General features: G+C 37.0%; 2 protein-coding genes across 8 annotated transcripts in view; both read right to left on the bottom strand.

Annotated features, from left to right (window-relative positions):
- LOC136255769 (uncharacterized) overlaps nt 1-15,160 on the bottom strand; it is a 39,089-nt gene extending 23,929 nt beyond the window's left edge. Inside the window, exons 1-10 of one of the 7 annotated variants that reach the window (XM_066048648.1) lie at nt 15,068-15,151; nt 14,898-15,018; nt 14,784-14,834; nt 11,021-11,097; nt 10,699-10,968; nt 6,360-6,416; nt 6,094-6,303; nt 3,535-3,615; nt 3,189-3,485; nt 2,721-2,942 (exon numbers count right to left, since the gene is read on the bottom strand). In XM_066048648.1, coding sequence (XP_065904720.1) covers nt 2,721-2,942; nt 3,189-3,485; nt 3,535-3,615; nt 6,094-6,303; nt 6,360-6,416; nt 10,699-10,968; nt 11,021-11,097; nt 14,784-14,834; nt 14,898-14,938 — 1,306 coding nt within the window. In that variant the 5' untranslated portion in view covers nt 14,939-15,018; nt 15,068-15,151. Of the gene's footprint in view, nt 1-2,720; nt 2,943-3,188; nt 3,486-3,534; nt 3,616-6,093; nt 6,304-6,359; nt 6,417-10,698; nt 10,969-11,020; nt 11,098-12,354; nt 12,451-14,657; nt 14,681-14,700; nt 14,720-14,776; nt 14,835-14,897; nt 15,019-15,058 lie in introns of those variants that run through there. The other 6 variants (XM_066048654.1, XM_066048650.1, XM_066048651.1 and 3 more) reach the window with 6 other exon arrangements.
- Nucleotides 15,161-15,732: 572 nt separating this feature from the next.
- Nucleotides 15,733-23,414, bottom strand: LOC136256694 (uncharacterized). Its single transcript, XM_066049677.1, has 9 exons — nt 23,116-23,414; nt 21,940-22,023; nt 21,815-21,886; nt 21,490-21,768; nt 17,041-17,100; nt 16,908-16,985; nt 16,577-16,855; nt 16,125-16,325; nt 15,733-16,007 (listed from the first exon to the last, which is right to left on the bottom strand). Exons 1-9 carry the CDS (start codon nt 23,333-23,335, stop codon nt 15,823-15,825), a joined length of 1,458 nt encoding a protein of 485 aa, XP_065905749.1. The 5' UTR covers nt 23,336-23,414; the 3' UTR covers nt 15,733-15,822.
- Nucleotides 23,415-26,078: the final 2,664 nt, after the last annotated feature.

Raw genomic sequence — 26,078 nt, forward strand, 5'->3', positions numbered from 1 at the left:
ACTGGTTTTTGGCGGCACGTTTTTGAAAAACATCAATCTATTGTGGATCACACACCCAAGAACAGTTGTTGTTCTGCAGTATAAACAGACAAGTACAAATAGTTGCATTACTTCCACAACACAGTTGGTGAAATTATTTATTCCTTGCTTGGTTTAGAGCAGGTTCTGCAGGTTCTCCACCAACACATTTTAAATATACCACGGCCTTAAATTGATCAGAGAATAGTACGAAAGATAAAGCTGCATCAGTTGCAGTTTTGTTACAGAAAACAAGACATGGCAACCATGCCCCTTGATCTATTGCATATTGCTGCTCATTTGAGATAAGCAGCAAGATCAAGACATGCGAGGCAGCAAGATCGAGGCACTTGAAACAGTCACCCTATACAACAAGCATGTTTTTCAATAGAACAGCCACACATATAATATGTGACTGGGTCTGGGAAAACCAGTTTTATCGCCCATGACAGCAGATATGAATTTTCACCAAAAAACATGAATGAACTATTAAATTTCAAATCATGTAGCTAGACTTGAGTGGCTAAAATGTAAGGAATTCAAAATTACCAATACAGGTCTTTATTCAACACCACAGAGCTGTACAGTCATATACAGCCACCCCCAGGTTGACTATGCAGAGCTCTGTTAAGGCCCCAGACTGCACATACAGATTGCCACTGTGCTTGGGAAAAGCAGCCAGCAAAAGCAGACCAGTTTTGATATCTCAATAGCCTATAACTTGGCCTAATTCATCCCTATGTCTTCTTCTTTAATTTTCAAACAGCTTCTTGCCCTCCTTCTGAGCCCACACCACCCACTCCTTTTGGAGCTCACCTGATACAGTCAACTTCAGTTTAAACGCTATCTAAAATGGTGGGAAAGAAACTTAGCTGTTGGCTACTTGTACAGTGGATGCTCTGAAAGGTAAGAAATTGGTGTAAAATGCTTGAAAATTTGGCTTCACCCATTAGCGAGCTACAACACACTATATTTTAAACCGGCATTTCTCAGTACTTAAAAATAGGCGATAAGGCTGGTTTTCCCAGACTTTGTCACATACGTACGTATCATAGTAAAAAGTAAAAAAAAATTATGTAATTATAAATAAATGAAGTAAAAATTCAGTGATAAAAAGTAGTGAAACAAAAAAAATTGATGGGAGTACAACAATAGATATACGTACCTTGTATGGGAAAAATCCCTACTTTGGCAATGCCAACATGTTAATGTATAGATTTTTCCAAATACATTTAGCTGTGTTGTAATACCATCCTTCATCTCTTGTTTCACTGCTTTTACAAATTCATCAATTTACACTAGTAAACTGTATCCCTGTAGAAACCCAGACATTTAATTTTATAATCCACTCTCGAAACAAAATGCTATTTCTCCTAGCAATAGCTGTTTTTTGATATCATTTAGGCAAGCCACATGTTATTGTCAGGCAGTTTAAAAATCACATAACATTACAAATGTCAAGGTAACACCACCTTGTTGTCATTTAGGAACTAGTGCTTTTGAGCCCAGCTTTAACACAGATAAGTACAATACACAATTGTAGCAAATCTTCTCAAATGGCTTAAAGATACACTGTTAAACTATACTGAGCCCAACATGATTTTCATAACATACACTAGCACACAACATACACCAATTGAACAGTCTGTATCTTCACAAATTAACATACAGTACAGATGTAGTATAGCACACTTGTTTAATCTGTGAAGAACAATCTTACGGACTGTTCAGTCAAAGTAAAATGTGTGATATAATTGGTTTAGTGCCTCTTCAGCTACTTGAACAACTAAAGTTATCTGCCGACATAGTGCAAGTTACAGTGAAAGCTCTATAATTCGACACTTAATGTTACTCAAAAATTAGGTCAGGTTGTTGGAGATAGTAATACATGATCTAGGATAATACACGGAATTGTAATAGAAATATATAAAGATTATAGGGGGTACAGTATTCTAGATTGTAGTGGTGTCAGACTAGAGAAACTTCACTGTATAATACAATGGCGGATCCAGGATGGGGAATTTGGGGCAAATTCCCCCCCCCCCTTCAAGAAATTGCATACAAGATCGAGATACTCTAATAGAGCAGTCGATTACTCTAATAAAGCAGTCACAACGTTCATGAGGCAGTGTAGCTTACCTATGAAGCTATAAATAGGATTTTATTTTACATAACAGACGCGATATATTTGGTAAAGGATAACTAGCTATTATTGTTGTGACCTTTTTTTATTTTTATTTTTGATCTTCAACTGTTTTTCAGCTAGGTGCCCCCCCCCCCTCTTTCCAAACTCTGGATCCGCCCCTGTAATATCACACAATAACATACAAAATTGTGTCAGGGCAATGTAGAACTGTTGTTTTTATTGTGTTGTTGTTTCTTTTTATCTATTATATATATATTTGTTGTTGATGTTGTAGTTATGTCATGTGTCATGCTTTTGTGCATGTATCTGTATTAGTGTATGTTGTACATGTAAACTCCAGCATGGAAGAACGGCTAGTCTGAATACTGAGAGTATAATAAACAATCAATCAATCAATTGAATTACTAGGCAATTAATTCAGAAATTTAGTGGTTGACATACAAATGACTGCTCTATTAGAGTATGTACCTTATTTCACTATCCAGTTAGATATGTTGGTTGCCAATGCCACTATACTAGTATTGCAGTATATTAACAGTATGAATTATCTTCCTACCTGGAATATCTTCCATCATGTCACTACTACTAACAGCAGTATCATCACTGGATGACACACCGATAATGCTTGTTGTTGAATATGTTGGTACATTAGAAGGCATAGTAGCACAAGCCTCCAACACTTGATGATGGCAAGTTGTAGAAGTTAGCTTCACTTCCGGCTGAGAAATTAAATTTGCAGACACAGGTGGATGTGCAACTTGTACAGAATTAGAAGCATCTATACATGACACATGGACATGTAACCAACATAAAATTATATAACTTTGTTAGTATCTAAGAATGCATTAAAATTTATTATATACTTTTTACATTACTAATTGTCAACGTACAGATATAGCTTTATTGTAACTACAAAACTCTTTTAACACCAATAAATTTTAAGATGCTTAGTATGTTAGGTTAGTTTTAATGGAACATAGCAGCAGATATTTACACAATGGTGCACACAATCATAAATGCTCACCGCATCGTACTTCTTGTACACAGGTAGTTGACTCAATCAGTTCATCCATTATATCACATAATTTTGTCATCCCTCCACTACTGCTACTAAAACTTAAAGTGATTACAATAAATGTTATAATCTTTTCATTAATCAGTTTAACATCAGTTAATGTTGTTGGTATCAGTGAGTTGAGTTTTTGTTGTTGTTCTGCTCCTAAAAACTGTGGAAGTGTTTTCAACTTCTCAATAGTAGACTGATAGTCCTCAGGAAGAGATTCATACAGTACAGGAAGACAGGTATTTACGATTGACCATTCTGTATAAGATCAACTTAAACAAATAAGAAATACTGAGCAAGAACTCACCTGAAGAGTTTAATAAACACCTCAAATTCAATGAAGATTTCACATGCTCAAATTTCCTAGACCACACAATAGTTTCTGTGCCTAAGTATGTAAAACATACGATAATTATGCTAGAAATATCATGACAATAGTCACAATATTGTAATAAAATAATTATAGTTGTACATTATTGCAGGGGACACAAAGTATTTATTCCTATTAACTCAACTCATGCCAAAACAGCCAAGCTGTGAAAAACATTGAGGTTTTTAAATATGCCAGTATTTAAAAAGTTGTGGAATCAAACTCCAAGTTCATAACCAAATGGACAATGACATTGATAGTGACCAAGAACCAATGCTTACATGTACCACACTAAGAGGTATGATGCACAATAATTCTATAGTACAATAAAGTAGCTTTTGAACCTATAAGCTAGCTAAAGCACTGTAGCAAGAGGAGTGTATATATAAATTAATTAAAGAATGGAATGGTGGAATACTGGAATTTTGGAATGAAATGTTTTTAAAGCACGTATTAATATTATTCTTACATCCAAAAAAATAGAAGTACAGTTTGCTTTTTGAGCACCTTTTTGCTTCACCATACACAAAACTGATATTGCTTACAATTGTAATCACTTAACAAAGTCAGTCATATAAACAATTAATGTAGCTGATATAATACCAATAAAACAATATTACTGTACTACTGTAACTCTATGCCACAACAGAAAATCATTATTGTAACTGGCTGACTACGTGTATTGTAATCAGCATAGAAAAATACATCTTGTAGCAATTTACAATAGGCAAGTGCTAGTTTTATATGCACACTCCAGTATGGTAGGAGAGCCATGATAGTTGTAAGTAAATCATAACCCAAGTTATGCCATGGCATAGAAATTACAGGTATACGCAATTTAGCTATTGTCTGTTTGAATACGGTATACAACTAAACTTTGAACAAAATCTGTCACAAAAACAGCCAAGCTATGAAAAAATGGTAAGGCCTTAAAAAGCCTAGGTGAAAAAAGTTGTGAAATCAAAGGTGGCTGCCAAGAAATGGCTTCAATGATTTTAATGCTGATGAATTTTAACAATGCACATAGTCATTATTAATTTTTTTAGCATTAATATCATTGCAACCATTTCTTGGCCGCCACCTTTGATTTTACAACTTTTTTCAACCAGGCTTTTCTATTTTTTCACAGCTTGGCTGTTGTTGTGTGGATTTCACTTCTTTTTGTACTGTATAAGGCCCCAAAACCAGCCTATCCCTGGCTTTGAGGTTTGTTTTTACTCACATTTCTTCTTTTCTATACAGACACAATGATGATTATTGAAGACAAACTTATAAATGCATTGCATATTTACTTCAATATTTGATAATATTATTGTAATACTCTAATAGAGTGTACATTTTTAGAGGACTTCTAAGAACATACATAGAATGTTCTAGGACAATCTAGTACTTCTATTGGTAGATCTACAAAATTACAAACACTTAATTATAAACTAGAAATTTTATTTATACAGCAGAAATTAAGTGAGGTAATCAGCCAAGATAGCAGTGGTTCAGTGGTTAACTAAAGGATGCAGTTGTTAGGTATGGAGGTCCCTGGTTCGAACTCTGGTAAGTTTGTTTTTTTACATTTTTTGTACATCTGTTTACCCTGTGGTGACTGCTCTATTAGAGTATCTCAATCCCGTGATTTTTACTTGTTTGGTTTTTGCTTTATAACTTTGTCACTGTATTTCTATCGCTGTTCAAACTATCAAAAGGCACTACTACAATGATCAGCCTATATACACACCAATTTGCAAGTTATTCCTATACTCGGTTTACCCTGCAGCCATGACAGAAATTTGATTTTTTAAATGTGAATAAATGCTCATAACTCCTTGGATATTCCTCGGATTCACAGCAAACTTGGTACGTGAATCCACTGTTACACACTCTTCATTTTGTGCTAAAGATCAAGGCAATTGGATTACATGTTTGCATCTTATAGCAATTTTTGCAAAGTGTGCAAAAAGAAATCAAAGCCCCCATACGGCATAAGAAGAAAAAAATGAAGAAATTAAAACAAAACTTTGAACGCCCATATCTTGCAAATGGCTGTTGCAAATTAAATCACATTTGCTGTGTAGCCTACCCTACCTAGCGGACAGCTATAATGCAAAAATGGTGTGCTTTGGAGAAGAGGCCATGGATGAATGCACGTGCGAAAAGGCTGTTTTATTTCTTCCTTTCAATATACTCATGGTGTGGTTGCTGGCTTTCTTGGCCGCACAACATACTACCATGTGTCTTTATTACTATGCATATATCATAGCTATGAGGTGTATTGCAATATACACACTGAATCTAATGTCAGAGAAAATTTACCATTAATAAACCCTGAGACAAAGCCAAGCAGTTTCTCAACAGTAAAATTTCTGATGACTGAGGAGGAGGGGTATATATTCACTGACAGGTTAAACTTTAATGAAGTTTATCTGAATTAGATATGAATTTAGATATTTTCAGATTAAACTATAATGGAGATTCATGACTTCATGTAAGGCTAATGCTTACCAAATTGCTTCGGCTGCCTTGTGGACATCAGCATCTTTTGCCTGACAAGTCTTCTTCTACCAGAACAACTACAAGCCTTGTCTACTAATGCTTCTTCACAACTAACAGTACAACTGATGATAACATTATCCATCACACTATCATCTAGTTGATCAAGACCACTGCTAATCTTAACATTGGTATGTTGAGTGTAATGTTGGCATGTAGTATCTAAAAAAAGAGAAACATACTAGCTACTCAACTGTAACACACAAGTAGGTACTCACTCTGATGTTCAGACTGTACTGACATTGTATGACCCCACTTATCACTAGCACTAAACTCTACCAAGTAAGAAACAACAAAATTAATGTAATGCTAGGTACGGTATTTAGGTAAATGTGACCTAGTCTGGGAAAACTGGTCTTATCACCTATTGAAAAGTATCGAAAAATGCTGGTTCTAAGTATTTAGTGCATTTTACCTTGCCAATGGTTGAAGCTATGGGTACCAAATTTTCACACATTTCACAAAAATTCCTTACACTCCAGAGCATCCACTGTACAAGTAGCCAACAGCTAAGTTTCAGTTTTTAAATCAAGGTTGACTCTATCAGGCAAGTTCCAAAAGGGTTGGGTGGCAGGGACTGGAGGAGGGAAAAATGCTATCTAAATGTGGAGGAAGGCATAGGGATGAATTAGGCCCAGTTATGGACCATTCACGTCTAAAATCTTGCTAAAATAAAAGGAAATTTACAGCACAGGTCTTTCTTCAACACAATGGAGTTGTACAGCCCCATACAGCCATCCCCAGGCTGACCAGAGCTTCATTAGGGCTCCAGACAACACATATGAATCGCCACTGTCCTTGAGAAAAAACAGTCAGCAAAAGCAGACCATTCAAGTCTAGTTGATTTTGATGGTTATTTATGTGGCTTTATGTTCTTGGTGAAAAATCAAATCTGTTGTCATGGGTGATAAGACTGGTTTTCCCAGATCCGGTCACAAATTATATGCTAGAATTACAGAGAAAATGATTATATCTACAACTAAGCTATGTACGAAACTGTCAGGTCAAAGTAAATACAGCAGTTGCAAACATCTTAGCTGACTTTTCTCTCTTCCACTTGTGATGCACGTATATATTTGCAGGTACAATAAGCCAAATGGATCATCAAAAGTTCAATTATAACAGAATCTAGTTTGTTTTATAGCAGATCCTTACATTTAGACAAACCCAAATATTTCTGTTATTTTGCTAGGCACATGTGAATATGTGTGGTTATCAAACAGTACAGTAGTACTGTTTAAGTAGGGATTGCATCAAAAGTGACGCATGCCACCAAAAAAGCCATCTTTAAAGATCATACTTGAGATATCTTACGCGACAAAAGCCACCTTTATGGAATAATACTAATCCATCTAACATGAAATACAGTATTAAACAAGAAAACACTTTCTGACAGCTGGATATAAATTTTTTTGTAAAAATCATCAAAACTCGAAATTTCATCTGCCTCACTCACTGACCACAGTCGAAAGCCTAGAGACCAAATGGAGCAGTGAACAGCCACCATTTTAAGCCACAATAACAAACTCACTGGTGGGATGTGCCTTTTGGGGTTCCGACAAGTGTGCTCTGTTTGCACCTTGTCTTTCCTTTTATTTTCAATCAGGTTGGTTGTCTTCTTCTTCAAGCATCAAAACCATATCAAGGCATTAATTTTCTGTATCAACACTTTCCCTGAGCAGTATATTTCGATGCCACAAAATTGTTTCGGAAGGCACTTATACTGCTGAAAGAGGTACCGTATAGCCTATATATTTTGAGGGGGGAAATGTTCACTGATTTCATGGTTTTGGGGGTTGTCAGCAAAATTTTAGCCTTGAAAATACTTAGACCTCCATATAGTCTAATATATTTTGGGAGTGTTTGCAAATCCGTGAAAATTTTATTTTTAGCAACAGTGGTCAACCATGAAATATTTGCCCCTCAAAATATTTAGGCTATATGGTACAGGACACCCAGTCATAAACTAAACGTAGTCTAGTGTTGCACGTGATACTTCTGCTGATACAGCAACTAAGTTGTCAACTTTGACTTTTGCCAACACCTGGACTGCGATTGACAAAGAGATTTGCTATAAATGGACTAGGTAATAATTGACAGTTTGTTCCTTCAAACATACTGACTCAGCCACTTGCCAGACGAGATCATTCTACTAATACTCGAGTGGATAGTTTGGCTAACCACGAGAAGATTTTATTACTTCATCCTGGTACTCGAGACAAAAAGGGTCTGTTCGTTCAAACAACTTCTGGCCCGGGGGAGCAGAACGACCATCCTTCAGACTGAAGGCCTACTCTGATTCTATACTAGCTACTCATACTGAGACAGGTGAGTGCCACTGCTACTATGATCAGAGGTAAGTTATGCATGGACTACGAGCCTATGCACTTCCAATTTTGGCACAGCACGTAACTACTTTAATATACTTGATAGCAATATAGTTTATAGCTATGTCACCTCGTAGCTAGTTGTTATGTGCCTCATATGTAGTTGTTTTGTGTTTCTTTTTCTTATTTACTATACAGATAGCTATTATAGTATCGAGTTTTATAATACTTGTTGTGTGTCATGCCCTCTAAAGAAAGGAAGAAACGGGAAAGGGATAAAACCTATTCGTGAATCTGTAAAGCTGATGGATCAACTGATAGGAAAGAATATTTTCATAATTTAAGTAGAGATCACCCAAACGTCTGCCTCACTGCCTGCCTGATCACATTCGCAAACCTAGAGGCCAAACGAAGCAGCACATAGCCACCATTTTATGCCACAATAACAAACTGACCAGTGGGATGTGCCTTTAGGGGCTCCAAGGAGTGTAGGCCCTCTGCACCTTATTTTTTCTTTATCTTCAATCGGGCTGCTTGTCTTCTTCATGCAAGCAAACCATATCGAGGTGTTAATTTTCCCTATCAACATGTTCTTTCAGCAGCATAACTCACAGAATTATTCCAGAACTGGATTTCAGAAGCACTTCAGTCCTGGTGCTACTATAAGATATATACTAGCTACAACTTCGTGATTGGGATCCCGTTTGCGATAGGTTTGCAACCACACCCATCAAATAATAAAGATCTAGGTGGACTTTATTATATGATGGAAGTGTTTGTACTTTGCAATTACTTTTGCATAAGTTTCAGCCAAACAAACTTGCGCATATGTACATAGATGCATGAAAGCCGATCTCAAAATAGTGCATCATCCAAACTGGGATAGGCAGTGCTTAAAAATAGACTTGTTTCCATAAACTGTATATATATATACACGATGGATTGCAGGTTTATGGCTGATACACTATACTAGTTATACCATGGCTATGAGGATATATTTATGGCTATGTGATATGTGATATATGACCATGGCTATGTGTATATATCAGCAAATTCCCGACACAGTCGTGGTATAAGTGATACCATATATATCACTTAGGGCACACTCACCTGATAGGTGAAAGAACTACAGATCACTCACCATTTCTTTTATACACTAGCATCTGATGATCAATTGTGGTTTCAATTGTGTGGGAAAATAGTTCTCAGAACGTTATACCCACATCATCATGCTTCAACACATACCAGGAACTTTTAATGTTGGATTGATTTTTGTAGTGTAAAGTTTTTAATACTACATTAAACCTTCCCTATTGTGGCAGTAAGTAAATTTACACTAAGTTAAGTACTTAGGACTATAAGCTACTCACCTAGTTGTCATATTCTTCTTGTTTCATGGTCTGCTTGAAGGCTGACACAGCCCCCCATGCAGCAGGTAGAAATACGCATCTACACATTGCCCAAGCAATCGTTTTACAGATCACTCATCTTAGAATGTAGTTTCGTTACTGTCAAATGATCTAAACGTAGCAACTACACTGAGCCTTGCCTAATGTGTAAACTAAAACCCACAACAAAATGCTCCATGTCACTCAATAAAATGAATCTAAGTGTTTTGTATCTTTGAACTGGTTGGGTATCAAAACCATGGGCAAACCACATTCCCATGATATTTATTACCCAGGTAATATATCTAGATATTGCCCAGTAAATGTGTGAGTTAAGCCCTGAGTGGTGCCTTTGAATGCCCATGGTAATGTGGTATATATGAGATATGTCAATCTTAAAAAAACTAGGTCTATTGTAGTGATTACATAGGCGATGGAGATGGGGGGCCATGCCCCCCCCCCCCCCACTTTTATGGGACACTTTGCAAGAAAAGATCGAGATACTCTAATAGAACAGTCAGGATCTGGATACTCTAATAGAGCAATCACCGTATCCAGAGAAGCAGTGTAGCAAGCTACTTAGCTACGTATGTGTAGTAGATATAATTGGTGGAGAGCAGCTATTGTCAGCAGGCTGTGACCTTTTTTTTTTTTTTGGTCTTCAACTTACAGTTGGCCTGGCCCCCTCACTCTTTGGCCTGCTCCACCACCTCTGAGTGAGTAAGCAAGTAAGCTGGGGTGTGCATGGACCCAACAAAGAGAATGTATTGTACTTAATTTCTGCATGTAACAGTTATTTTTGATATGGGTAAAGAACATCGGGTACATATACTCTTGATTACCTGTTTTAATCTTGTCTATGAGACTACCCATTACTGACACAGAATCAAACCAGTCACAAAACTGATGATGATCTTTCACAATATCAAGATGGACTAATAACACATTCATAACACGTTGACAACACAATCGTCGACTGTCTCCACTGAGAATGTACTGCTCCACTTGATCAGTAATAGTAAAGTGATGACGTAAGATTTTAATTGTTAGTTTACAATTTGGTATTAAACTTTGATATAACACATTGTAGTGTTTGCTCAAAATGGCTAATTCTAATAAGAGAAAAAATATTAGCATCTTTAATAGTGGTACAAATCTCCTCACTTGGCTTCTGTATAACCTGATCAATTGCTTGTAGTCCGTGTAACACTTGTGGATCATTCATTGCCATTATGGGAATTCTGTGGTTGTATAAGAATATAATTATTATGTGTAACTATAGATACCACTTCTGTTCTCCTGTTTGTACTGTATTTGCAAGCCCCAAAAACTTGTCTATATACCTAAAAGCTTGCAAGTTCCTAGCTCTAATCAAGAGTTCATAATATTATTTGGCGGAAAATGTCTGCATGCTGTGTGACAGGAAATTAATGTTGACAAAAAGAAAGGTTGAGGAAAAGTTGAGGAAAGTTTGAGGAATCCACACTTTACTAACCTTGAAGAATTAAAACGCTGACGAAAATCAACAAATCATAGAGCTAAATGCACTATGGATGTTTGATAAATTAAAAGCTGACAAATTTAACTGATTTGTCCAATTTGTTAACTTTTTCTTTCGTCAATATTTCCTATCATACAGTAACTGAAGTACATTTAGCAAAATCACTGATATGAGTAACAATTCAAGCTTCTCTTAGAGAAAAAGGCTTGACCTTATCAACATAACGTCAATCATCAGTTCTCTGTCACCAGTAAAAGCAGGATATAGAAGTGACTATTTTTATGAACTAATAGCAGTGAGGCTATACTGGCAAGTATAAGTTGACAGTGCAGAACAGTGTTGAAAGCCTTTTGAAAGTCTAAAATATAATGATAGACACTCTTAACAGTATGAACTCTTGCTCCAACACTGTGATCGTGTCCACAAACCCAGTCTTACAATCTTTCATGAATTTTTCAAGCTAACTTGCCTGTAATTCCTGGTTAAAAATTGCCAACACTAAATTTCCAGGACACTAGCTAGCTAGTTGTGTGTATAGTGCATGGCATTGGCAATACCAAATTATTATTTATTATCTTAGTCAAAAGTCAAGTTATGAATTTTCAAAAAAATTGTTATGTTATGCAATTGGAAAAGATTAAGTATCAGACTGGCAGTACATTTCTACAAGTGCAATTGATGTTTTAAGAGTGTGCTACTATTCACTAGACTGACTGACATAGCAGGGGCGTAGCCAGGATTTTCTGGAAAGGGGTTCGCATTTTGAAGTGCATAAATGTCTTTGGGGAAGGTCTGAGTATTTCCCCTGAACCATGTTTGAACGAAAATGATGCATACACAAAATGTGCCCTTGGGCAGTGACATTAAAAGGTGCTGTTTGTGCATCTAACTAGCTAAAACCTACACACTGCTGTTTATATGCAGCTTATAGAAACTATAAACCCATTGTAATACTAACTAATCTTCATCATAATACTGACAGCCAACTTCACTGAACTTTTAGCACATGGGAGCCCTCCGCATTAGTTGGCAATACTTCCTTTTGGGTATACATTATTCTTGGTCGGTTCTCCTGTTGACTCCAGACTTGGCTCTTGTATTCCAATATATTTGAGACATCAAGTGCCCACAACATGTGACAAACAAAACATTCATCATGTAAATATACATCAACTATTCACGGTTTGTGGTAACCTGACACACGCATAACATTAACACTACCACTCAAGTTTATCGCAGCTGCTGCCTTGTAATATGTCTCAACCAATTGAACCAACAGTCCTTCGCCATTTCCACCATGGCATTACATGCGCAATTGATCATGTGATGTAATACTAATTCATTGATGACTCAGCATTTAATGCGACGGTACCCTCAAAAGTAGTACAGAGCCTGCCAGTGTGCAAGTAGTTACCGTAGAACTCCAGGATTGTAAGATTTGGTGTTATTTTCAATGTGTTAAACAAAATCTGCTTCTGAACGAGGCTTGCATAGTTTTGGTTTTTACACATGTTGTGGTTGGAAACATTAAGTCTTGCTGGCTAAAGGCCTTCAGGGAACTTTTCGGCCCATTACTAACATTAATGCTGGATACGAGCAGTGGAATAAGCAAAACTATCTTCTAAGGATTTCACTACTATACTTCAAGACATATAATACGCCTTACCCTTGTGTATAGTAATGCTGTAAGGTTATGATAGAAATGGTTAACCGGTTATCAAGCGGCTAATGATATTCTTGAATGACATAGAGTGACCTTTGGGGATGCCATACAATCTGAGATATGTAAACTACACTGGACAATCTATCCTGGTTCAACTTCTTTTATTATATAAAACAACAATGAAGTTATTTCTGCCTACTGTAGCTACTTGCATGTATTTGAGACCAAATTTCAGAAATGTATAATAGAGTTGCCACTCTCTATAGATAGTTCACCATTCGCTATCACAGCCCTGCCCATACACAAGGGTAAGGAGTGTATACTGAGTGTTGTAGAGCAGTAGTGAAACTGTAGGGTTTCCAACTCAAAATAGGAAGGTGCTTCCTTTTGTTATTTCTGATGATTTTCATACAGACTGACCTTTAAGATAAAGCAAACAAGTGCTAATTTATTATTGGATTGTTTGTGGCATTGGGTATCAGCATAAGTTTAACACAATAACATGCAAAGAGTGGTCACGTGACCAAAAATATCATAATAGTTAAATTGGACATCTTATTAGAAAATCATTGTATGTTAGGGTGACTGAAGTCACAATTAGTATATTTTCTTGCCTTATATTGAAGACCTCTACATCTTGTAGTGCTATAGCACATCCTTTATAGCTGTAATGGGATTGTTGGCAACGTGGCCACTTTTTGCAGATTTAGAGTTAAACCTGCACTGGTGTAGATGTATTGAAAGTAATAGACAGTTTAATAATATATTAGCACTTGTTTGTTTTATCTCAAGGTCAGCCTACGTGAAAATCATCAGAAACAATGCAAAAGGCTAAGGCATCATCTTACTTTGCAGTGGAAATCCTACATGAAGGGATTTTTGGTCACGCGACCATTTTTTGAATATTTACATATGTTAAAATTGTGCTGATAGTGACTGCTACAAACATTCCAATAACAAATTAGCACTTGTTTGCTTTATCTTAAAGGTGAATCTGTGTGAAAATCTCCAGAAACAACAAAATGAAGCATCTTTCTATTTTGAGTGGAAACCCTACCCGGCTTATGAGACAGTTTTTGCTTATTCCAATGTTCATGTACTTGGCATTTACTTACAAGCTAAAGGTGTCTTTAGCTAGTAAGACTTAGGGGGCATCTCCAAATCGATTTTGGTATGCTTAACGTCATAATGACGTTAAGGGGGAGGGGGGTTCAGCCCATGACATTATAAATTTTTATTAAAGCAGTTATAGTATAAACAGCTAGGAATAGAGAAAGTGACGTGATTAAGCAGTTATACTGTTTGTACACTATGTTTTCAGGTAAAGAATATTAATGTTTTGTGTTTCTAATGCCAATGCATTGTTTTCATAGTGTGACGGTAAGGACGGGGGGATCTGAAATTAGCGTCATTATGACGTTACGCATAACAAAATAAATTTGGAGATGGCCCCTTAATGGGTAAACATGAAATATGTCAGTGCAGTAGTCCAGTCCAGTGAATAGTGTAACTGTGTAACACCCCGTTATACCAAGAGTATATAATAAACCTCTTCAAGTTATTATATACTCTTGGTTATACGAAGAGTGAGTTAGATCATAGATAGTATCTGTGGTATACTATCTATGGTTAGATACCGTTTCATAACAATATGACTTGTGCTGTAGTAAAAATAAATACCAATACAAGCTTAGCCCGGGCGTTACAGCGTCTGTGGGGTTGTGTCCCTGCTTTCAGTACGGTACGTATACTCAACTCCACACCTCGCTCCACACACATCTAAGGGTAATTTCCTCTTTACACATGCATGCAAACTGTGGGTAAAAATATATAATATATACAATGTAGCTATCCCTACTAGCTACTACTCTTCTTACTGGTATAGATAAGGATGGATGGACACACAATAGTTACACATGAGGTGGCAGCCGGACCCGGACCATGTATGGACCCGCGGAAGATTTAGACGGAAGCGAACTCAACAAAGTCGATATCACCCTAATTAGACACAACACATGCACAATTATAATGGTCTCACTTAATTTACCCCGTCGTCGACATCTGTGCATGCAACAACCCTATAGGTTTTGGGTTCTCACCGAGGTTCTGGACTCACAATACGGGAACGCCCCTATACATAATGGGATTTTTCAAGGGATTTTTGATGAACTCTTTGTTATTGTAGCTGCAGCATCACGTGCGTGATGTCACAATACACATCTCCGAATCAAGTAAACACTTACGGGCTCAACGACAGGGGTGATGCAGTAAGCCAAGGAGCCTCGAGTATGTAATATTGCAATGTGGGGATTGTTTTTCTACACAGCATGCACATTTCAATTACATGGCAAGATGGCTCAGAAATTCTCAACCTATACTTCTAAGTACTTATTTTAGCACCTTAGGTTACTTTAGGTATCCACAAAGTGTTTATTTAATTTAAAATGGTATCACTACAACCAGTGAAACCCACAATCATTTCTTTTCTGTACCCACAATCGATGTTTACAAACCTTTGTATAAAAGTAATGTGGTAAATGCAGGTTTGTCTTCCTTCATCCATTAGATGAGCAGGCCTGAGTAGTATATACTTCTTCCATGGCCACTGGGGGATATTAGTACTACCTGATATATATACCCACGCCCTCAGGTTTGGGCGTATAATACAGGCAAATCCCTTGTGGCCATGGTATAACTATTAAATATTAAATATAACATTGGAGAGAAATATGAACATATAATATTGCAATTACAGAACTATAATTATTCAGCGAGTACTCATATGCATTAGCAGTACATGCGTCACTGTAGTGTATCAGTAGCATCAGTTGACATATGTGTAGTTGTGTCAGATGCTTCCGGTAATGGACAATCAGTAATATTTCCATCAGAGCATGATGTCGGGCAGCTAGATGTAGTAGTGATAGCAGTAGTAGTAACCATTGTGGTTAGCAAAGGATCAGTGGAAGGTGACACCTCCAACAATTCTAAATAGCAAAGACTATGCTATTAAACTCTCTAATAAAGCAGTCATGAAATTATTGTACACAAAAACTGTCTATATTCTTAAAAACTATAACAGTATCTTTTGTGTGCTATCATACCTTCACCAGATGCTGGTTGTGTACACATTGTTTCTGTTGCTACAGGCACATCATCGACTGGTATATTTGTTACTGGTTGTGGTTCATTGAAGGTAACATTAGTGGTGGCCCCTGATATCATTGCTCTAGGTTGTATGGTGTTAATGGTTGTGACAACAGTTGTTTTAGTAGGACCACTTAGCTCAAGAGCTTCAATTATATCTATGTAATAAAATGGAGATTTGCATCACCAGGAAAGTTAAGAATGGAAATGAAGACAAGCGTCATGTGTATGCAACAATACTCTTAGGACCAGTCTATTTGCACTTTGCATGTGAGTATGACATTTTGGTAAGGGCACTGATACAAGCAGCTAATCTGCTATAAGTATACTAAGGTTGATTGTGGGTTACAACAAGTACAACATGCAATTTCTAGTGATTATTACTAAAGTTATCACCAACAAATCTTACCATTTCTTAATTTGTCTATGAATCTTTTTGATTCAACAACATCAATCAAATCCTCCATCAGATCACAGAATTCTAACAGATCAACCTGCTGCCTTAAAGGTCTAATCAGTCCTCCAAGTATGGTGCAATTTGCCATTTCAACATTGGGCGATTTTGTTAACTGATGCATTATTCCCTCTGGTATAATTTTAGTTCGTTTTAGTCTACTAATAGTGTCTTCGTAGTTTTGTGGTAAACAATAACACAACATTGTGAAGTGCTTTCTCAGCACAGCAATAGCTGCATAATGTTTATATACACACAAGGATCAATGGGTTCTACAAATAAGTACCTTTGGAGCTTGGGCTAAATGCCACCAAGTTTGGGATAATTACTTGATCAAAGAATATTATACAGTGATCATCAGATTCTATACCAGATCATATACAGATTAATGTTAAAAGCAAGAGTTATTGTGTAACAACCTGAGTATTGGAGGAATCCATCATCTGATGACTGATCATCTTTCAAAGCTGCAATCACCTCTACATTTAAAGAGTTGATTTAAATCACATGGTGGCTAGACACATATGCAATACCTTTAACTGCTCAGATATGTTTGCTTAACCAAAACCTCATACATCCATATAATCATGTATGTAAGCTGAAAAATGTTTTTGACATTAAATGATTGTCTTATCAACCACTTCCCATTTTGAAGTACTTAGTTTCTTCACCAAACAAAATTATTAACTGGGACAATCATCACAACTGGGGAAGCACCCTGTACAGGCTTATGCCTTTTGTGTGACCCCTGTCATTGACATAAATTGATAATAAAAATAATAAATAAACAGCTGTTCTGCCATTTACGCATTACAGTTTTTTCTTTTATGTCTCAGTTAACATGATACAGGATACCTTTAAATGAGTTTATAGTTTGCTAAGGTACTGAAGCAAATAAAGTTCTCACCATCTATAGTATATTCACATTGAGCTGACTCCCTGATAATTCATGAATGGAACTACGCAAGTTCTTGAAATTTGGTTCTTTTGTACTGCATAACCAACTAAAAATACTTTCATTAAAATGCCTGACATTTTGTTTATGGCCGATCAAACTTTTCACCACTCATTTACTGTGGGAAGCCATAATGTATGATCTAGTACAGCCCTTTCATGAACTTGTAACAGAGCTAAATCTTTACATCATTAATTACGTATAAATCATCTAGTTAGCTGAATTTTTTTCTTAAGAGAATAGCCCGGCCCTCTTGGTTTTCTCAGGACTGAACATATTATACTGTAGTTATAAAACTAGTATTACTTTTAAATGAAATTTCTAAAGGCTATACTTTGTGTTCTACAGCACATTGACAGCCAAGATGTACCAGAAATTTAAGCTGCATTACATTACAAGCCATATGAAAGAAAGCTGAACTAGTACAATGCACGACTTACAAAACTGAGTTGTGGATAGTGGGTCACTGGTTTGAATATATACTGCTGGTGGCATATTTTTTCTTGGCTAATCTCTTTATACACAGTGTTTTAGAAAAGAATTTGTAAATAGTTCATAGAACTTCATAGTCAAATCAAGTGCATAACAGTAAATTATCCATTGCTCTTTTCTACTCCTTCACATTACACTAAAAGCATTTTCCTGAGTATCAACTAGTTCTGGATAATGCATAGCCGAATTCCCTTGTGTGTAGAAACTGATGGCATGTAATATGACACCATACATCAATGATATAGCATTACAGGCATCACCCAATTGCAAATAGTGGAAGTGCTGCAGGTATGTGCGACCTTTGACTGTTTAATCACCTTGCTTAAAATGGTATTGTATTGAAAACGTAAACAGTTTAATACATTTTAATACACTTGCTTTTCAAGGACTGATGCATAACATACACCAGTGGCGTAGCCAGGCCTCCATGGATGGGTGGGCACACTCACCCACACATTTCACCCCATGCAACTATAACTAGCACAAAATGCGAGTCCGTCCTTAGTGGACTCTACATACATTTGGTTTAAAAACTGTTTCAAAAGTGCATAAATGTAACTAGCTAGCTAATAATACACTATACGCTGCTGTTCTTGCAGCTTATTTCACTAGTCTAATGCTACTGCATGAATGATTTAGAAGCTAGAAATTGAAACTATCTTATTACACCTCCTCGTCTTCGTCTCCTTTCACTCATCTATACTTGTACACAACTCTTTGTACTCAGGCCTGACTCTTCAGATAATCGTATGGCTTAATTCAGCCACCAATTGCAATTTATCACTTCCAACCGACTTAACCCCACTTTTCGTCTATCACTTTAGGTCACTTCACCCCAACACCTAAAGAATATCTGTGCTGTTGCTCACAATTCAATATTCCAGATGTGAAAAATAGACTGGATTCCTCCTTCCTCTATTCCCCCGCCTAAAATTTGGATCATGTGATGCTGCACATTAAATAGAAATCACCGAAATTATTTGGATCACACGATGTAATCATTGAACTTAAACCAATATCAACTGCTGATTTACAACGATAATATCGCGCTACCAAGGTATGCACTACTTGTCTCTTGTTCGTAATAACAAAATCGGGTGGGCGCCGCTCTCTTATGGAAATTTGGGTGGGCACGTGCCCACCCAGGCCCACCCTTGGCTACGTCACTGACATACACAAATAGGCATGCAAGTCTTGCAATTGCAGGGAAGTGCTAGTATTTGAAATATTTTGTCTTTGTTCAAAACTTAAACAGCTGATATATTAAGGAAAATGATTATATCATGTTTAATAAGTATCATTCTGTATAGCAGAAATGTTTAGTAAATATAGGAATCTTTCCAAAATAGTTTTGTTTGACATACAGTACCGCCCAGAGGTAATGTTACACCTGCGAGCAGTTGATACTCATGTAGCCCATTGTCAACCTGCGAGTTTCTTTGGCATGTGTGTGCTAGCTAACTCACTACTTGTAGCCACGACATGCAAGTACCCTTGGGTGGCTGCTCCAGTAACTGCGTGCCTTCACACATGACGTCTTCCAGCCATGTGTCCGTGTCAAGTTGTGGCCTGGATTTGAGCACTCACGAGGGATTGTAACGATACCTCTGGGCGGTACTGTACATATCTTCTACCTCACAAGTATCTCTTCTTGATGGCAACAGCAGTTGTGTCCAGAGGGGGGTTCAGGCTTAGGCAACAGGAGTAAATCTATTACAGTATGTGGGCATTACACTCAACATGCAAACATGTTAATTGTTGCATCGATCTAACCATCTCTAGCAGTAATATTTCATAACAAGTTATCACTCTTCACTGTTTCTATTGGAAAATGCAAGTGAATCATTTAGAAGTTGTAGTAATCAGTCATATTACGTTTGAAACATTGAAGCTATAATTATTTTTAGAAGTGAATATTGCATATGGAAAGGCTGCCTTAATTCCAACCCTGATAAAGGATGGTGTAGAATGGCATCTAGGCTATTATCTATATATGTGACCGGATTTGCGAAAAGGTACCTTTTTCACACACAAAATTTGACCCATTTTTTGAACTTTAAAGCTTCATAACTATTTTATCATGGCGTATAATTGCTTGAAATTTTCCATGAATGTAGCTACATTATCTGGCTACATTTTGATACTAAGAGCAAGTTAATCAGTATAAGGAGTCAAGTGTTACATCATTTTGTTCGCTGGTATGTCAAATGTGTGGAAAAGGTACCTTTTCGCAAATCCGGTCACATATAATCATGGTGAACATAATTTATATACTTGGCTGCTAATCTTCACCCGCCTGCCCCACCCCATGAACTGATTTCAGGCAAGCGCCTTAATTTCAAAAGTGGTTTCCGCCACTGCACATAAGTTAAATATAGCTACAGCTGCATGTACTGCAATAGAGGTTCATATTCTGTACTAGTGCTACCACGATATAGAAAAACTCTATATCATATATCACCAAGGTTTATATCACGATATGAACATACATCACGATATAGAACTAACTATAACATTTGCAAGACAAACATATTCATTGTAAGTTTAAATGTATACCACAAGCAAAAGTTACTCTTGTTTTTCAGGTTTTAAAAGCATTTTGCTACTGCTTTACAGTTGAGACAAGTGGCTGGCACTACATAGAAACCTTAAAACCTCCCAGTTTACTTTGGGGTTGGCTTGTTTACCACACTACACCATCAACACATAACATAATTAAATGCCAAATACCATATGTCTGGCCTCCCCCACATCATTACACTAAGCGGCGCCACTATTGTGCAACCATCGATATAACTGATTGGTGTATCATATCATATCACCACCTTGTTATATCGATACTATCGATGTATCGATATATCGTGGCAACACCATTCTGTACATGTCAATTGCTGGGCAAAGTACTTGTGGTTGCAAGAGGGTATCCACTTGCAATTCATGCTACAGTAACTGTATTTGCTAGTAGACAATACATTTGTTTGTTATTTTTGTGAGCATAGGTCTTAACTTAATAAACTGTGAGTATGCTGTACTACTGTATCTCCAATTAAATTAAGGCCAGTTCCATGTCCTTATTTTGTTATAGGGGAGTATACAGAAATAAGCATTGGCTTTTAAATACAGGTTTCAAAGGAATGACTAGTACAGACAATTCTGTGCAATATGCCACAATCAACTCATGATGAAACAAAAATTATGTTTCTTCCTTTTACTTAAATGGACCTAGAAAAACATCAAGAAGAACAAAGAGATATTCATGCAAGCAGTACATAAATGCTTAACTTAATTGCATATAAATGCCAGCCTAACTTGTAAAGATATTCGTATAGTTGCTGCTGTTTAGTAACTGAGGCAAAAAGTAGCTCAAATAAAATAAAATATCAGACCATGCATTATTCAACACATTAGGGTAAAATAATACCTTTTCTTAAATTATCAATGAATTCCATGGATTCTGCACTGTCCACTAGTCTCTTTACAGAATCACAAAATCCTACTAGGAAGATCTCCCTCTTTAAAGGTCTAATCATTGCAGCAAGGATGGTACAGTTAGCTAGTTCAGCAGTGGGTAACAAAGCCAACTGGTACATAAGTCCCTCTTGTACAGTTGCAGTTCTTCTTATTCTACTAATTGTCTGCTTATAGTCATCTGGCAAACAGTGACACAACTTCGTGAAGTTATTTCGCAGCACAGCAAGAGCTGCATAAGATGTAAATAAAATCATATTCTTATCCAATAACTGTACCTTCACTATTTGGGCTTATTGACACCATTTGTTTAGCAATTTTTTGATCAAAAAATGATGTGCACTGATCACCTAAAGGTCATGAAACAATGCAGTTGTATGAATATGATCTGAATTACCTGTACCTGCTATTCCATTATCTGCTGGCAGTCCTGAAGATTGGTCATGACCTTGTGGCTCATCATTGCTGCTTAATGCCTCAATAACCTCTATGTGAAAATATTAGCTGTAAATACACAGCAGAGTAAAATATGTCTGTATTTCATGAGCTGTTCACTACATGCAGCTTTAAATATACACCCTGCGCTGGTTTGGTGCTTGTGGTTCATGTTGGCTAGCTGTATAAGTTCTTTGTAAGGTTCAAGTATATTGTCCGCACTTGGTAGATTTGAATAAAGATTATTATTGTGGTGTTGCATCACTCCACAGATTTTGGGTAGATTACCCCTAATAAATTATATATTTTCCAGACAGACAAGCGCAGTATATATTCTAACCAGATTTCACAAAACTGATCCAAAATGAACTAACAAAACCAGTCAGTAGCTACACTACCACTCTACTGGTTTTAAGCATCAGCATTACTCAAACTACTCAAGGCTGGTTTTAAGAGCTGACTTTTGTGGTAATTTCTGGCCTTGGTAAGTCGACGAGAATCAGTGGTGCACTGATGGATGGCCTGTTACAGTTGGCCAAATGTTTTATGTGCTGGTTCTGCTGCATATCAACCACTATGAAACCAGTACAGCCCTGTAACCCCGAGTCTGAACTTCAATTGAATTCTATCTATTGCCCACTCCGCCTCCCCCCTCCCCCTTTGCTTGTTGAACTTATCAGATTATTAACTTTTTCGGCAAAAAAACTGTACAGACAGCTACACAAGTACTGGAAATGCTCTGAAAGTCAATAAGTTTATACACCTCTGGTGTAAATTTCATATGTATGCTCACTATCCTTTGCAAGTTATAATGGCTTAAAACCATTACCTCAAAACTACTGATGAATCAGTTTTCCAAAATCCAGCCACTTACATCTATGTAGTGTTTTCTGAAGCATACCAAGTTTAGTAAAGCATAAACATAAGATTCATGGAAATTCCAGCCATTGTGTTAATGCCAAGTGTGGTTTTTCTGAGCAAAACAAAAGCTTGGTGATATGTACACAAAGTGATAATTTTCCAACATTTCACTTTGTGGTATGACATATCAATTAATAAAGCCATTTATCTGCTACAAAAACCTTCAAGTTGGCAGCGTCTGTACTAAACAGGTGAGACCATTAAAACACTACAGTACCCATACCAGCTCGTAAATTGTGAATGAACTTCTTTGAAGTATTACTATCAACTGCATCTTCTAGAAGATCACAAAATCCTAGCACTTCAACATCTGAATCCAGGGGCCCCAACATCACAGCAACGATCATTCCATTTCTTTCCTCAGCAGTTGGCAGCTGAGCCAGTTTCAGTGCCAATCCATCACTTATTAATGATTTATATTTCAATCTTTCAAGGGTTGTCATGTAGTTTTGTGGTAAACAACGACACAATCCTACGAAGTTTTTCTTTAGTATGGGGACAACTGTATTGGTGGAAGAAACACACATAGGGTGAAAGGAGATATAAAATTAGAGTAAAACATGCAGCTTCCAGGGTACGAAAATAATAAAATTAATGTACTCACCAGCTCATAGCAGCACAACTATATTATGTAATTATGTATATGTTAAAGCATAGCCACGAGTGCTATATGAAAAATAAAGTACGAGGCGCACAGCCGAGATGCTAATAAAGCACTCGGCTTCGCCTCATGCTTTATTAGCATCTCGGCTGTGCGCCTCGTTCGTACTTTATTTTTCATATAGCACGAGCAAGGCTATGCTTTAAATGATTTATGGAACTTTCTAGTCGTGTAACTTCACCATACACTAGAACTCGTAATTAACACACGTTGCACGAATTATTAGCAGCCTGAAAGCACACAAACTACTTTAACAAAGTAACTCACACATATTTCACCATAGTTTGGCATGGTAGACATTCATCACGTATTTTGGCAGGTTTTGCTCGCAACCCACAATTGATTTTATTGCAAGTCACATGGTGAAATAGTTCTGTGATATCTCCAGGACTTGTCCGTTTACATTAACAATCGTACCAGCAACGTTACCTTCTCCCACCCATCATTGAAGCATTTAGGTATGTCTATAAAAGCAATCCAGTGGTAGAATTCGTATTGGCTGGGGTGATTGATCACTCAGCGCGGCGAGGCTACTAGCCTTCACCGGCTTGGGTGATTAGTCGTACTGGCATGAGCCCCGCAGGCTATTAGCCTGCACTAGAGCACGTGGGCAACTGTGCTTTATTTCCCACAAAGAGTGCTTTATTGCACCGCAAAGAGTGCTTTATTGAACAAATAAAGCACTCTTTGCGGTGCAATAAAGTACTCTTTGTGGTCGATGAAGCTGTTGGCCGGCTGAGAGTGTACTTTATGAAGTTTAAAGTACACTTTTTCCTTTGATCTCGCCCACGCAAAGTTCTATAATTATTATTCAGGGATACATATTAATTTTAATATTATTCAAGGTACATATTTAATATATGTATATATATCACACAAAATACAGCTCAGAAGTACAAGAGTGCACTGCATGAACACTGTGTACTTTAAACTTCATAAAGTACACTCTCAGCCGGCCAACAGCTTCATCGACCACAAAGAGTACTTTATTGCATGAATGCATGGTTGCTTTAATACTTTTTGGAAGCTACATAATTATTATGTACTAGCATTGGTACCTGCCCTACGTGCAGGGACCACATTATAATAACCAAGCATTAAACATCAGTGCCATTCATGCCCTGCAGCATGCATGGTGATATCATTTTTAATACCAACATCTTGCAAAGTATACCGAAATCATGGGAAGCATGCAGGTACTCCAGAACCTGCAGAACTGCAGTAGCTAAACTACTGTAGTAATGTGTATGCTTATAACAAACAGGCGTGAACAATGTGGATAGTTCTAGTAGTACCTGTCCTATTATGCAGGCTATACATGTAGTATCATTTGATAAAATATTGACCACAAAAGACATTAATTTATTGGTACCTGTCCTACAATACAGAAGTTGCCATATTGCGTATTATATTGTGGGCACATAATGTAATGGAAACCATGCATTAAAATATGTTGCATGTATAATTAATGTCACTTTTACAGACCATCAGGCCATCCTGCAAGTACACTGGAATGATGTGACCATGCAGATAATTTTAAACATCAGAGCTATGTGTAGCTACATAAGCAAAGACAACTGTAATATTGTACTACTGTGCATACCTATAATATTATGTCTACCACACAGGCACAAACTACATAATTATATGATATTAGTATAGTACCTGTCATGTACATCATACATATGAGATTTAACTTACTGACAACAAAAAGAAACAACATAATGTAGGGTGCAGTACATGCCTACAGTGCAGGATGAGCTTTGTATGTTAACAATATATACTACAACACTCCCTCCTGTTCCCTTTACTACACTACAATCTATACCTCTAACCTCCATGAACCCTACATTTACAGCACTGTATGAGTAAGCTACTACTGACCTATTGCCATCACCTTTGTACAGTAAAATTAGCTACTACTAACTATTATCAACCAATACAGTGGCACCTGTTAATCAGCACACTTGAAAAATGAGGACACCTGCATAATCTGGACACTTGGTAATGCTCCTAAGGTATCCCTTAGCATGCAGTGAGAAAAATAGCACAAAAAGAACACATAACAGAAAAACCTGGTACCAAAAGGCTGCCAAAATGAAAAAAATGTAGTAGCAAAAAAGGTTGTTGAAGAAAAGTTGTTACCAAAAGGTTAGGAAAAAGAAAAAAACAGCTGCACAGCTGAGATTTGAACACACACCCTACCAAGTTCAAGCCTCACGATCCACCACATGGACTAAATGTCGCTTATGGTGTCTTTAAAAGTTGTTTATAAAGGCATGCTTAAGTTGAATGGAATAGGTGTTTACTTGCAGTTTGCATGAAGTTTACAGAAAGAATTCAAGCAAATTTTTGTCTACACCCTTGCACTAATCGCGCTGTAAATGACGAACGACAGCAGTTAGAAGCTTCATTTAAAAGCGAGGTAATTCTCAGATGATGAGTGCTTAGTTTGGCACAAAAAACGTTTTAATACGTGCATCAGCTGGTGAGAAATCATTGGACGTATCGGAATTGTAGACAGA

Source organism: Dysidea avara, chromosome 5 (genome assembly GCF_963678975.1).
Source record: "Dysidea avara chromosome 5, odDysAvar1.4, whole genome shotgun sequence".
NCBI lineage: Eukaryota > Metazoa > Porifera > Demospongiae > Dictyoceratida > Dysideidae > Dysidea > Dysidea avara.